The sequence below is a fragment of the Otolemur garnettii genome, unplaced genomic scaffold, assembly GCF_000181295.1.
Source record: "Otolemur garnettii isolate 467f Iridium unplaced genomic scaffold, OtoGar3 scaffold00204, whole genome shotgun sequence".
Classification (NCBI taxonomy): Eukaryota; Metazoa; Chordata; class Mammalia; order Primates; family Galagidae; genus Otolemur; species Otolemur garnettii.
This window is the reverse complement of record NW_003852599.1, coordinates 513,565-527,326: the sequence shown is the minus strand read 5'-3', so window position 1 is coordinate 527,326 and position 13,762 is coordinate 513,565. Positions and strand designations below refer to the sequence as shown.

General features: G+C 42.7%; 2 protein-coding genes across 3 annotated transcripts in view; one reads left to right on the top strand and one right to left on the bottom strand.

Moving 5' to 3' along the window:
* The window catches only part of SYNC (syncoilin, intermediate filament protein), a 21,869-nt gene extending 16,032 nt beyond the window's left edge, over positions 1–5,837 (top strand). The window contains exons 3-5 of one of the 2 annotated variants that reach the window (XM_003801257.2): positions 2,504–2,628; positions 2,819–2,895; positions 5,747–5,782. In XM_003801257.2, coding sequence (XP_003801305.1) covers positions 2,504–2,628; positions 2,819–2,895; positions 5,747–5,757 — 213 coding nt within the window. In that variant the 3' untranslated portion in view covers positions 5,758–5,782. Of the gene's footprint in view, positions 1–2,503; positions 2,629–2,818; positions 2,896–5,746 lie in introns of both variants that reach the window. The other variant, XM_012812391.2, reaches the window with a different exon arrangement.
* A 1,377-nt stretch (positions 5,838–7,214) lies between these two features.
* Positions 7,215–13,762, bottom strand: part of RBBP4 (RB binding protein 4, chromatin remodeling factor) — a 22,721-nt gene continuing 16,173 nt past the window's right edge. The window contains 8 exon segments of the mRNA XM_003804020.2: positions 7,215–8,190; positions 11,132–11,242; positions 11,333–11,390; positions 11,896–11,972; positions 12,848–12,925; positions 13,065–13,191; positions 13,303–13,463; positions 13,580–13,695. Coding sequence (XP_003804068.1) covers positions 8,125–8,190; positions 11,132–11,242; positions 11,333–11,390; positions 11,896–11,972; positions 12,848–12,925; positions 13,065–13,191; positions 13,303–13,463; positions 13,580–13,695 — 794 coding nt within the window. The 3' untranslated portion in view covers positions 7,215–8,124.

Sequence of the window (13,762 nt, the reverse complement as noted above, 5' to 3'; positions counted from 1 at the left end):
AGCCGTCATTGTTGTTTGGCGGGTCCGGGCTGGGGATTCGAACCCGCCACCTTAGGTGTACGTGGCTGGCGCCTTAGCCAGTTGAGCTATAGGCGCTGAGCCGGTGCAGATTATTTTCTACAACATGTACTGTTGTGTCTCACCAAAACAGGTTTGCTAAACAGTGAAGTTTGGGAAATTGGGACAACAGTATGTAGATGACACATCCTTAGGTGGTAAGGCTACATCTGTGCTTTACCTAAAAAAAGGCCTTGTGGACAATATTGATGAAAGTTGAGATTCAGCCAGAGTATCAAACATTCAGACTGATGTGCCACAGGAGTATCAAGGATTGCTCAAGAGAACAATTATTTCACTGAGAAACAGTTATCTTGAGGCTCCCAAGGGCTTTTTGGCATAGTGTCTTCATCTTCTAATTTATAACTTTTGAGCAAAACTTTTGAACAGGGTGGTGGGTAGGGCAGCAGCCACATAAACTGAGTCTGGCAGATTTGAGCCTAGCCTGGGCCTGCTAAACAATGACAACTGCAACAAAAAATAGCTGGGCACTGTGGTGGGCGCCTGTAGTCCCAGCTACTTGGGATGCTGAGGCAAGAGAATCACTTAAGCCCAAGAATTTGAGGTTGCTATGAGCAGTGATGGCACAGCACTCTACTGAGGGTGACAGAGAGACTCTGTCTCAAAAACAAACAAAAAAAACGCTTTTTGAACAAATCCAGTCTTTTTGTGTAAAGAAAAATGCATGCAGGTTGGGCAGTGCCTGTGGCTCAAAGGAGTAGGGCGCCGGCCCCATATGCCAGAAGTGGCGGGTTCAAACCCAGCCCCGGCCTTAAAAAGAAAAATGCATGCAGGGCTGGGTGCAGTGGCTCACACCTGTAATCCCAGCACTCTGGGAGGCTGGATTGCCTGAGCTCACAGGTTCCAGACCAGCTTGAGCCAAAGCAAGAAAGACCCCCATCTCTAAAAAACAATAGCAGTGTTGTGGCAGGAGGCTGACACAAGAGTGTCACTTGGGCCTAAGAGTTTGAGGTTGTTATGAGCTATGATGCAACAGTACTCTAGTGAGCGCGACAAAGTGAAACTCTTGTCTCAAAAAAAAAACAAAATTCTTTTTTTTTAGGCTTGGCGCCTGTGGCTCAAACAGCTAAGGTGCCAGCCACATACACTTGAGCTGGCAGGTTCGATTCTAGGCCTGGACCTGCCAAACTGCAACAACAACAAAATGGCTGGGTGTTGTGGCGGGCACCTGTAGTCCCAGCTACTTGGGAGGCTGAGGCAAGAGAATCACCCTAAGCCCAAGAGCTGGCGGTTGCTGTGAGCTGTGATGCTACAGAACTCCACTGAGGGTGATAAAACTGAGACTCTGTCTAAAAAACAAACAAAAACTAATTATCTTGGTGGAAAAACATGCTTATTTCAGAAGAAGTATACGAAATTCGCAGGGTCACCACCTTCAGTGATCCTAACAGCACCGAGTAAGTGGTTCACCCTCCCAGGATTCTATTAACCTCTTGACTGTGAACAGAACAGGCATTCTAACATGTGTAGGCACCGTTTCATCACTGTTTTATCTTGAGCACTCAGCAGTCAAATGGTTAAGCATGCTATGGTCAACAGACAAGACTCCTTTCAGATCACTACTGTGTTTCCCCGAAAATAAAACTGTCTTATATTTATTTTTCCTTAAGAAGACACACTAGGGCTTATTTTCAGGGGATGTCTTATTTTTATTTATTTTTTTGAGACAGAGCCTCAAGCTATCCTCCTGGGTAGAGTGCTGTGCCATCACAGCTGACTGCAACCTCCAACTCCTGGGCTCAAGCGAGTCTCCTGCCTCAGCCTCCCAAGTAGCTGGGACCACAGGTGCCCACCACAACACTCAGCTATTTTTTGGTTGCAGTTGTCATTGTTGTTTGGCGGGCCCAGCTGGATTCGAACCTGCCACCTTAGGTGTATGTGGCTGGCGCCTTAGCCACTTGAGTCACAGGTGCCAAGTTAGGATGTCTTATTTTTATTAAGTAAAATGCAACAATCTACATTTATTCAAATACAGGTATGTTATCTTCTTCTGAAACCTGACAGGGGGAGCCGACCTTGTTGGTGGGGCTGGCACTAGTGATGAGTGAACTCCTTTCCCCTAGCCCCCTAGCCATTCACACATGGGCAATAGGATGCCTGTGACCCTGGTTACCACACGTGTGTCTGCGCAAGTGCCAACAGCTCAGAGAAAGGAGCTGTGGCAGATAAAAGGTATTCCAGTCTTCCTTACTGCGCCATGCCCATCCCTAGGTCTTATTTTTGGGGAAACACGGTATTTTCAGAAGTACTGTCACTTTTTCTTCCTGGAAGATATAATCTTTTTCTATCAGTTCCTTAACCTGTAATATAAAAACGAGCTTCAATACTGTTATGAAGATTAAACAATGTTCTTTAGATACTATCATGGACAATGTCAGATTTTTTTGTTTGGCTAGTTACAAGTGTTCTTGCCCATTTCATGCAGGAACAGCTGGAGGAAATGGAAGAAAGACAGAGGCAGTTAAGAAGTGGGGTGCAACTCCAGCAACAGAAGAATAAAGAGATGGAGCAACTCAGGATCAGTCTTGCTGAAGAGCTCTCAACTTATAAGTCAGTCTTTGCCCAAACCCAAATCTCATCTAATACTGGCTAAGGGGATGGTGGGGAGGGCTCAGAAAAAATTTCACATAAACAGTTAAGAACAACCAAAAAAAAAAAAAAAAAAAAAAACGGTTTGGGAAATTTTCTTCAAATTGTGCTCATTCATGAACAGATGGAAAATGGCTGTCTTTCTTTAAAGGGCTATGCTACCCAAGAGCCTGCAACAGGCTGATGCTTCCACTCCTCAGGCAGGTGGAATCGAGACACAGTCTCAAGGTGAATCTTTGTGGGCAGAAGTGTGGTGGTTACATTGCTATTGCTTTCCTAACTTAATACTAATGCCTTCTTTAAAAAAAAATTAAGTGTGTGTCTAATGACAAGTTCATACCCCTCAATACCTGGGTCAAGCCTCAGAGTTCATTGGAATGTTTCAATCACTAGTAGGATTCAAAATATGCCCTAATTATCATTAGGAATTCTGTAACAGGATAAAGCATCTAGGATCTGGGCAATCTGTTTTCTCACCCAACCTTACCCCACATGCTATTCATAAAATTTCCTTAGGATAGCAGAGAAGGCAAATGTGCTATGAAATTCACACTAGACAAAGAAGGCCAATGAGAGGCCTAAGTCACTAGTCCTATTATAGGGACAGAATTACTGCTTAATACTGGAAACAATCAGGTGGTGCCCGTAGCTCAGGGTGGGGTGCTGGCCATATACATTGGCCCGGGCCTGCTAAAACAATGACAACTGCAACAGCAAAAATGGCTGGGTGTTGTGGTGGGTGCCTGTAGTCCCAGCTATCTATCTTGGGAAGCTCAGGCAAGAGAATCACTTAAGCCCAGGAGTTTGAGGTTGCTGTGAGCTGTGATGTCCCAGCACTCTACCCAGGGTGACATAGTGAGACTGCCAAACACACACACAAAAATATATATATACACATACATATATATATAACTCATCTACCCATTAATTTCCTTATAAAATATTCAAAGGTTATGGGTCTGAGTAGAAATGAGGAAGCTGTTCTTATTTTGCACAGACTTACTTTTTTTTTTTTTTTTTTTTTTTGAGACAGAGCCTCAAGCTATCCTCCGGGGTAGAGTGCCATGGCATCACGCTCACAGCAACCTCCAACTCCTGGGCTCAAGCGAGTCTCCTGCCTCAGCCTCCCAAGTAGCTGGGACTACAGGCGCCTGCCACAACGCCTGGCCATTTTTTGGTTGCAGCCATCATTGTTGTTTGGCGGGCCCGGGCTGGGGATTCGAACCTGCCTCCTTAGGTGTATGTGGCTGGCGCCTTAGCCGCTTGAGCCACAGGCGCCGAGCCCAGACTTACTTTTAGGGCCTGGTAAAGCTGAAGACATCTTTCTGACCAATGAATTTTTCAGGATCTTTCCCCTAATTTTTTTTTTTCCCAGACAGCCTCACTCTGTGCCCTGGGTAGAGTGCCATAGTATCATAGCTTATAGCAACCTTAAATTCTTGGGCTTGAGCAAACCTCTTGCTTCAGCCTCCCAAGAGTCTCACTTTATCGCCCTCAGTAGATGCCGTGACATCACAGAGCTCACAGCAACCTCGAACTCCTGGGCTTAGGAGATTCTCTTGTCTCAGCTTCCTGAGAAGCTGAAACTACAGGCGCTCACCACAATGCCTGGCTATTTTTTTGTTGCAGTTTAGCTGGGGCTGGGTTTGAACCCGCCACCCTTGGTATAGGGCACCAGCACCCTACCCACTGAGCCACAGGTGCCACCTGATTTTTTTTTTTTAAACAGTTTTATTCTTTTGCCCCAGGATATATTGCCGTGGCATCAGCCTAGCTCACAGCAACCTTAAACTCCTGTGTAGTTGGGACTACAGACCCTGCCATACCACCCAGCTATTTATTTATTTATTTGAGAATGCCATGGCGTCAAAACTCACAGCAATCTCAAATTCTTAGGCTTTAGTGATTTGCTTGCCTCAGCCTCCTAAGTAGCTGAGACTATAGGCACTTGCCACAACGCCCAGCTATTTTTTTGTTGTAGTTGTCATTGTTGTTTAGCAGGCCCAGGCTGGATTTGAACCTGCCAGCCACTGTGTATGTGGCCTGCATCCTAACTCCTAAGCTATAGGCACCAAAGCCTAATTTTTTTAATTTTTAGCAGAGAAGGGATCTCACTCTTGCTTAAGGTGGTCTCAAACTCCTCAGCTCAAGGGCTGCTCCTGCCTCGGTCTCCATGAGTCCTAGGATAATACATGTGAGCCACCATTCCTAGCCCAAATACTAAGTTAAATGTTTGCCAGTTACTCTAACTGTAATAACTCCAATTGTAATTGGAGACAGTATCTACTAAATCCTTTGTGTGGATCAGATATAAAGTACAAAGGAGAGGAGGCGTCTGTAGCTGTGGTCAGAGCACCAGCCCAGAGGTGGTGGGTTCGAACCCAGCATGGGCCTGCTGAACAAAAATGAAATAAGAAATTAAATACTCATGCAATAAAATCTAAAAAAAAATTTTTTTTAAAGTACAATGAGAAAAAACAAAGAAAAAAAATTTTTTTTTTTTTTTTGGGCAGGGGCTGGGTTTGAACCTGCCACTTCCAGTATATGGGGTCTGCACCCTAACTCCTTTGAGCCACAGGCACCGCCCCCCTCTTGAGACAAGAGTCTATGTTGCCCTGGGTAGAGTGCTATGTTATCACAGCTCATAGCAACCTCAAACTCTTGGGCTTAAATCATTCTCTTGCTTTAGCCTCTGGAGTTGCTGGGACTAAAGGCACTCACCACAATGCCTCACTGTTTTTTGTTGTGGCTGTCCTTGTTTTAGGCTGGATTCGAACCTGCCAACCTCAGTGTATGTGGCTGGCACCATAACCATTGTGCTACGGGAACACAGCCAAGAAGAAAAATTTTAACTTCTCTCTCCTAACATTATCACATAGGTTACTATTTATTCTATTCTGTTTTGCAAATAGGAGGCACCCAAATATATGCTGGGGAAAGTCATATATAAATCACACTGTAGCAATCACTCCTCAACTTAGCCTGCACTAACTAAACCTCAAAAGTTCACTGAATCAAACTTTCTACTGTGTATTTCAGAAAGTACAAACTTACTCTTTTTTTTGTCTCAACCTTACAGGGGATGTTTAGAAATATATGGCCAAATCTGTAACCCAGAAACAACAAAAAACTTCTCAGCAAAAGATCACTAAGTGCCCCTTGGACATACTTTCTTCCAAAGAAGTGCCAGAGACTTGGTGAGCAATTCACCCTCAAAGTTGCAGATACTGGCTGACTTGCTTAAACAGATTCTAGAGTTGGATGCAAGCAGAGCACCAAACAGATTCTAGAGTTGGATGCAAGCAGAGCACCAGTCAATACTAGCTGGATTCTATTTCATATGCTTCTGAGACCGATCTCAATGCACCAAGGAGGAAAAATGAGCTGCCTGTCTTCTAGCAACTGTCACACACATGTTGAGTAAAGGATGAATGTATGGACACATCTTGCAGTATTACGAAGAATGTATCTTGCCTTGTAACAACCCAAACTAAAAACATCTGGGAAGGCCAGGTGGGGTCAAAAAGGCAGCCAATTTTCATTTACATGGATTTATAATTTTTTTTTGGTAGAGACAGAGTTTCACTTTTATTGCCCTTGGTAGAGTGCCATGGTGTCACATAGCTCACAGCACCCTCTAACTCCTGGGCTTAGGTGATTCTCTTGCCTCAGCCTCCCAAGTAGCTGGGACTGCAAGTGTCCGCCACAGTGCCTGGGTATTTTTTGGTTACAGTTGGGCTGGTGCCAGGTTTGAACCTGCCACCCTAGGTATATGGGGCCGGCGCCCTACTCACTGAGCCATAGGCACTGACCTATAATTTCAATTCTTTTGTGCCATGAGTATTAGATTTTAAATGAACCCCTTTACAAAATCTACTTTTTCTTAAAGGCTATGCTGACTCAGCATTTACTCTTAAAATTTTGTCAAGATAATGTTCACTATTCTCTAAAACTAGATTTAGAGATAAGGAACCAACCCAGATGGTTAGGGCTATTCAGATTCTCCCAAAGATCTTACCTCATCAAAGTGATTTTGGGTCAGACTGATCTACTTGGTTAAAAGAAATAAAACCAAAAACAGAGTGTTTGCAAAGAACCAGGCATTTTATCTGGTTATGGCACTTGGGTGATAAAGGCTTTTGAAGCCTATTATTTATTTCTAACCACTAAGTATAGGCCCCCATGAAAAACATACCGAGGAGACTCAACCTCTCTTTGAGAAAAGGTTTAAGTACCTTTTCCAAATCTAAATTTTGCCTTAATTCTACCATACTGCCTTTGACACACTTATAGAAATCCATGTAGTTCTCTGTTATTTTACCAGAGACTAATCCATGACACCTCTGATTCAGGGTTTTATGTATTCACTTTCCCTGGGAAGGAGTAAAAGCTCTTTTCTATACCTCTGGGTCTATTATATTTAATTTTGCTTCTGATAGTCAAAGACCATGGAAAATAACTGTCACCTGAACAACTCTTCTAGAAGCCAGACTGGTTGGTGTTTGATGGATGTTATATACTAAATAAAACCCATCAGCAGCACGGGGTTACGTAGAAAAGCAATTTATTCCATTTTAAGCACTTACACAGTTAGTCATGGAGAGTAACAGGCCTGCTGGTGAAACAGGTCACCCAAAACGGAGATCGCATCAAACTAGTGGTCAAGGACTAACTCTAAAAAAAAAGCAACTTTTATCAAGGATTAATTTAATTTTTAAAACAAATACAAGTTATTGATTCACTCTTCTCAACTTGACAGTATACCTGTGGCATTAACTGTCAGGTGAAAACATACATCTTTACAACTTGGTGGTCCCAAGTTTTAAAAAAAACCATTTCACAGAAAGGAAAGAAACAATATGAAAACAGCTCAAGAAATACACTAACGAGCAAAAAATATATGAGGAAAGAGGAACATGTAGTTTTGACTTAACTGAAGAAACCAATACTGGTCTACACAGGCAAATGTGCATCCTGGAAGGTTAGGTGTGAAGATTATTTAGAGTGGGAATCTATGACTTGAATCTCCCCTATTTCCTGAATAAAAACAAAATCTTGCAATAGCAATATTTATACTTCATGGCTCAGACACCTACATCATTTGGCTCTATTCCTTACTTACTCTAGCCTTTACTTAATGAGTCTGAAAAACTTGGGGATATAGCGTAAGAAGAAAAATAATCACACATAATATTCCCCTTTCTGTGGCTATAGACTTGGGTATGTTACTAGAAAATTCCTGAAGAAAATTTAAATGTAAGTCTGTGGCTTTGCTGAATCAAGTTCCCCAGTTAGTATTTAGAAAACAACCACTGTTGGGGCTAATAGCACTGTTGGTGGTTTCTATTATAGAGAGATAGCCAAAAAAGTCTGTGTGTCTCAAAACCAGTGTTAAATCAATCTCAGGGTTGAGAAGAAAAGAAGGGGAGCTTAAAATCACAAGAAATGCAGACATATCTAGGACCCTTGTCCTTCTGGATCCACGCTTCCTTCAGGGTCTTCATCATTATAAATGTTCTCTGCCTGCCCAAAAACAAGAAAAAGATTTTAGTAAACATTCTCTCTTTTTTTGAGACATAGCCTCACTTTATCCCCTTGGCCAAGTGCCATGGAATCATGGTTCACAGCAACCTCAAACTCTTGGGTTTAAGTGATTCTCTTGCCTCAGTCTCCCAAGTAGCTGGGACTACAGGCACCTGCCACAACACCTGGCTATTTTTTTTGTTGTTGTTGTTGCAGTTGTCATCATATTTAGCAGGCCTGGGTCAGGTTCAAACCCACTAGCCTTGGTATTATGTGGCTGATGCTCTAACCACTGAGCTATGGGCACTGAGCCTATAGGGCTCAATCTTTAACCACCCCCGCCCGCAAGGTTGGTAAATGAGACTGGAAAGTTCTAACCCAGGAATGAGTTGGCTGCTAAGCAGGACAGGCAGGGGCGGCAAAAACACCTGGCTGGCCAGATAAATGTCCTAGGTGGGCCGCAGTTTGAGGATGCCTGTTCTAACCCCTAATCGCGTTGTTTGGTCTTTCCAATTAAAAGCCCCACCAAAGTCATCACAGTAGAATAAACTCAGTTGTGTGCCAAAGATGATCACTATTGAGTGACAAAAAGATACTCTTATCACTCTGGAAATTCCAAGGGTTTTTTAAGAAGTTCTGTGCCAAGAACAGGGACAGAGACCAAATATTTACTTTTTATCATACATAACAATTACAAAGTAACAACTTGGAAGGGCAGCAGTGGGCCTTAGAAGGGATCCAGCTTAATTTCCTACAATATTCCCACAGCAACTGCTAATCTTTTGACAGACAGGCTATCCAAGGCAGCCCTCACACCCTGTTTTTTGAGACAGGGTTATATTCTCTCTCCCAGGTGATAGTGCAATGGTATCATCATAGCTCGCTCCAACCTCAAATTCCCCAGCTTAAGTGAATCTCCTGCCTCCACCTCTTGAATAGCTGAGACTATAGGCACATGCTATCACACAAGGCTAATTTTTTGAGCAGCTGAGACTATAAGCTACATTTTACCATGCCTTGCTAATTGTTCTATACTTTGCAGAGAAGCAGTCTCACTTTGGCTCAGATTGGTCTTGAACTCTTAAGATCAAGTAATTCTCCCACCTTGACCTCTCAGAGTGTTAGGATTACAGGTGTGAGCTACCATGCCTGGCTACATGTTTTGTGTGTTTTGTTTCTTTTTTTGCTTAGACCACTTTCAACCATTTCATGTGATCCTCCCATATCATCACAAAATGGCAGAATTGTATGCATAAGCCATCACGCCCAGCTTCATTTCTGTATGTTCAATTAATAGTCTGTTTTAACAAAGTACAGATTAAGGTCTGGCATCCATAGCACCGTGGTTACAGGGCCAGCCACATGCACAGAGGTTGGCAGGTCTGTACCCAGCCTGGGCCAGCTAAATAAGGACAACTACAACAAGAACAACAAAAACAGCTGGGCATTGCTGCGGGTGCCTATAGTCCCAGCTACTTGGGAGGCTGAGGCAAGAGAATTGCTTAAAACCCAGGAGTTTGAGGTTGTGAGCTGTGTTGCCATAGCACTCTACCCAGGGTGACAGCTTGAGGCTCTGTCTCAAAGAAAAAAAAAAAAAAGTATAGGACGGGGCCTGTGGCTCAGGTGTGTAGGGCACCAGCCCCATATACCAAGGGTGGTGGGTTCAAACCCGGTCCCAGCAAAACTGCAACAAAAAAATAGCTAGGTGTTGTGGTAGGCGCCTGTGGTCCCAGCTACTGAGGAGGCTGAGCCAAGAGAATCTCCTAAGCTCAGGAGTTGGAGGTTGCTGTGAGCTGTGATGCCATAGCACTCTACTGAGGGTGATAAAGACTCTGTCTCTACAAAAAAACAAAACAAAAAACATTCCTTCTTGTATGGAGTCAAAAGGCATGTTTCTATGGATTTCTTTTCATTAATTAGACTGTCATCATTCAAAAGTTATGCAATTTAAAGAAAATGGTAAAATACACATAAAACTTACAATCTCAGCCATTTTAGTTATAAATTCCTTGTATTAAGTACACATACATTTGTTGTGTAGCCATAAGCATCATCTGTCTCCAGAAATCAACTATTCTTACATTAGTAGGTATTAGAGATCAGTTATTTGTATTACATTCTATATTATTTTTATCTGTATCTACTGCTCAGTTATTTGTATCTATCTTGTAAGTGCTCTGAACACAACTCAAACTAAGGTATAGGGAGAGGTAAGGAATGTTTTTGAAATCTAGATAGGCATCATTAAGAAACGGTAGCATTTTTCTCTTTTTTTCAGACATGGTCTCACATAGCTGGACTTGAGTACAGTGGTGTTGTCATAGTTCACTATAAGCCTAAACTCCTATACTCAAGCAATCCTTCTGCCTCAGCCTCCTGAGTAGCAGCTGTATCTTAATACGGTAGTATCTGATGCTGTGTGATGCTGTGATACAATATGCCTTTCGTTATGTATGCTTGCATGTATAAGATGAAAGATGTGAGAAATATCACAGAGACAAGATAATACCAGTGACCTAGACCTAAAAGTAAATAGACATGGGGACTCTTTTTCAAGCAACCTCCAGCTCTTGGGTTTAGGCGATTCTCTTGCCTCAGCCTCCTGAGTAGCTAGGACTACAGGTGCCCACCACAATGCCTGACTATTTTTTGTTGCAGTTTGGCCGGGGCTGGGTTTGAACCTACCACCCCTGGTATATGGGGCCGACGCCCTACTCACTGAGGCACAGGCGTCACCCTGTTTAACTGAGTTTTAAATACTAGTGGGACAACCAGACAAAGCTGAAGAGCAGATAACTGAGAATGATAATGTACAGAGAAGCATTAAGTTACACCTGAGAACAAAGTGAACAGAGATGGCAGTTATATTCACGAAACGTACAAACATAAAATGATTCCCTCATTTACCTAACCTCTCCCAAACAAAAGAGCAAACACTTACCATCTGCCACACTTGCATGATATTGTCTTCTGATACAGAACAAATCACCCAAGGTTCATTAGGATTCCAAGAGAAATCAGATATCTTGGCAGTGTGACCACCATGAATAAACTGATAGAGGGAAGAAAACAAAGATAAAAATGCAAACAGAGGACATTAAACTACAGACTGTTTCAGTACTGCTCAATGCTCATAACATACCAACAACTCAGGAGGCCCATCTTCTGCATCTTCTGGGGATTGTTCCTCTCCAATTTTACTAGCAAAGAAAGAAAGACCATTTTATTAGTAGTATTTTTTGAGACAGAGCTTCAAGCTGTTGCCCTGGGTAAAGTGCTGTGGCATCATAGTTCACAGCAACCTCCAACTTCTGGGCTCAAGCGATTCTCCTGCCTCTGCTTCCCAAGTAGCTGGGACTACAGATGCCTTGTAGCCATCATTGCTGTTTGGTGGGCCCAGGGTGGATTTGAACCCACCAGCTTAGGTGTATGTGGCCAGCACCTTAGCTGCTTGCCTCAGCTGCCCAAGTAGCTAGGACTACAGGTGCCTGCCACAATGCCTGTCTATTTTTTTGTTGCAGTTTGGCTGGGGCTGGGTTTGAACCCGCCACCCTTGGTATATGGGGCCAGGGCCTTCCCGCTGAGCCACAAGCGCTGCCCAGAAAGACCACTTTAAAACTCAAAACAGATTTACCCTTAGTAACTACTTTTTAAAGTCTAATCAAAGGAAAAAATTCCATGGGAAGCATAACTAATAAAAGTTACCTTAAGTCCCAGACATTCAGTCTGCGATCAGTACCACTAGAAGCCAAAATAGTCTCATTGTGAGGCGACCACTGAACCTACGTAGGAGAAAGAAGAAAAAAGAAAAGCTATGAAGTAGAAAACAAGGAAATAATACCTTAAATTGTATTCAACAATCTCACCCTCCCTTGTGCACGCGTACACACACACACACACACACACACACACACAGAATTGAGTCTCACTAGGCTGGAACTGAATTCCTGGGCTCAAAACATCATCCTATCTCAGCCTTCCAAGTAGCTGGGACTACAGTCACTACATGCCACGATACCTGGCTTCGCCTTGTATTTTTGAAGATTACATCTTATCTATTCTTATTGTCTAAATTTGGCTTATAGGCAAATGTAATCCAATTCCAACCTAAGAACTAAAGTACAGATGACCCACATACAGTAATTCATTTCCCAAAGTATTTACTTTGAATTCTGTATTACGAATAAGGCTAATTAAAAATGACTCCTTGGCCATGTGCGGTGTGGCTCATGCCTGAGCTCAGGGCTTCCAGACTAGGCTGAATAAAGACTCCAGTGTCTACTAAAAATAGAAAAAAACAGCCAGGCAGGGACCTGCAGTTCCAGCTACCAGGGAAGCTGAGGCAAGAAGATCACTCAAACCCAAGAGTTTGAGTTTGCTATGAACTATGATGCCACAGCATCAATCCCAGGGCCAGAAAGTGTTGGGATTACAGGTGTGAGCCACTGTGCCCAGCTAGATTTCTTAATACTTGAGAAATGGAGGTACCAAATGACCAGTTTGAGAAAGCATAGCAAACAAAGAAAAAACAAGCCTAACTTCGTAGAAGTCAGCATGGGCATACAAAAGCCTTCTATTTTAGGCAATGATTAGCACAAGTCTACCCACTCACACATACAGGGTTTCTCAAAAAATTAATAGCATTAGTTTCTCCTACCTGGAATATTTCATCCTTATGTGATTCAAAGGAATGCAACTTAAGCTTCAGATTTCGTAGATCCCACAAGGCAACGGTCTGCATAAAGTAAAGGAAAGCAAGAGCAAGCCATGAATTTTTTTATGAAAAAAGAAAACCCCTAACTAAAATATTTCAGCAATTCAAAACAAGCTAGAGAAATCTATCCTACATTTCTATTTAAGTAAACCAAACTGACCTTGTCAGCTGATCCTGTGGCAAGAATGAACTCACTATAAGGATTGAAAGAGAGGCAGTTCACTTCAGCAGTGTGAGCATCAACTGAATGGCTTGGTTTGGAAGTATTGTTTGAACGAGTATCCCAACTTTAGATTAAAAAAGAAAAAAAAGTTAAAAAACAGGATAAAACTTGAAATGTAGTTAACTAAATATAAAACTTCAAACATAGGAATAAATGAGTAACGGAATCTACTCACATCATAAGTTTCTGATCATCAGCAACTGATCCAAACAAAGACTCATGGAGCAAGTGCCAGGAAACATCTTCAACTACTGCTGTATGCCCTGTAAAGATGGTCTTTGCGTCCACCACTTTCCCTTCCTTTGGAACAGCACTGATGTCCCACAGGCAGATGGTCTTAAATATAAAATTAACTATTACATAAAAGAAGATTCTCACCTCCCCACATGCCCCAAAAAAGAAACCAACTGGTAACCAGCCCAGATTTGCTTTAACATGGGAAAGATACACACATGATCATCTGAAGCACTAAGTAAGTGCCCACTGAGATTTGGGTTCCAAGAAAGTCCATAGCCTTCCTTCTGATGTCCACGGAGACGTAAGTCTGGGTTGCACTCTCCAGAAGGGTCTGCAAAGTGAGAGACATATCAAGACTTATCAGTCCACTGGCTCTGTGGGTCTACTAAATATTATGG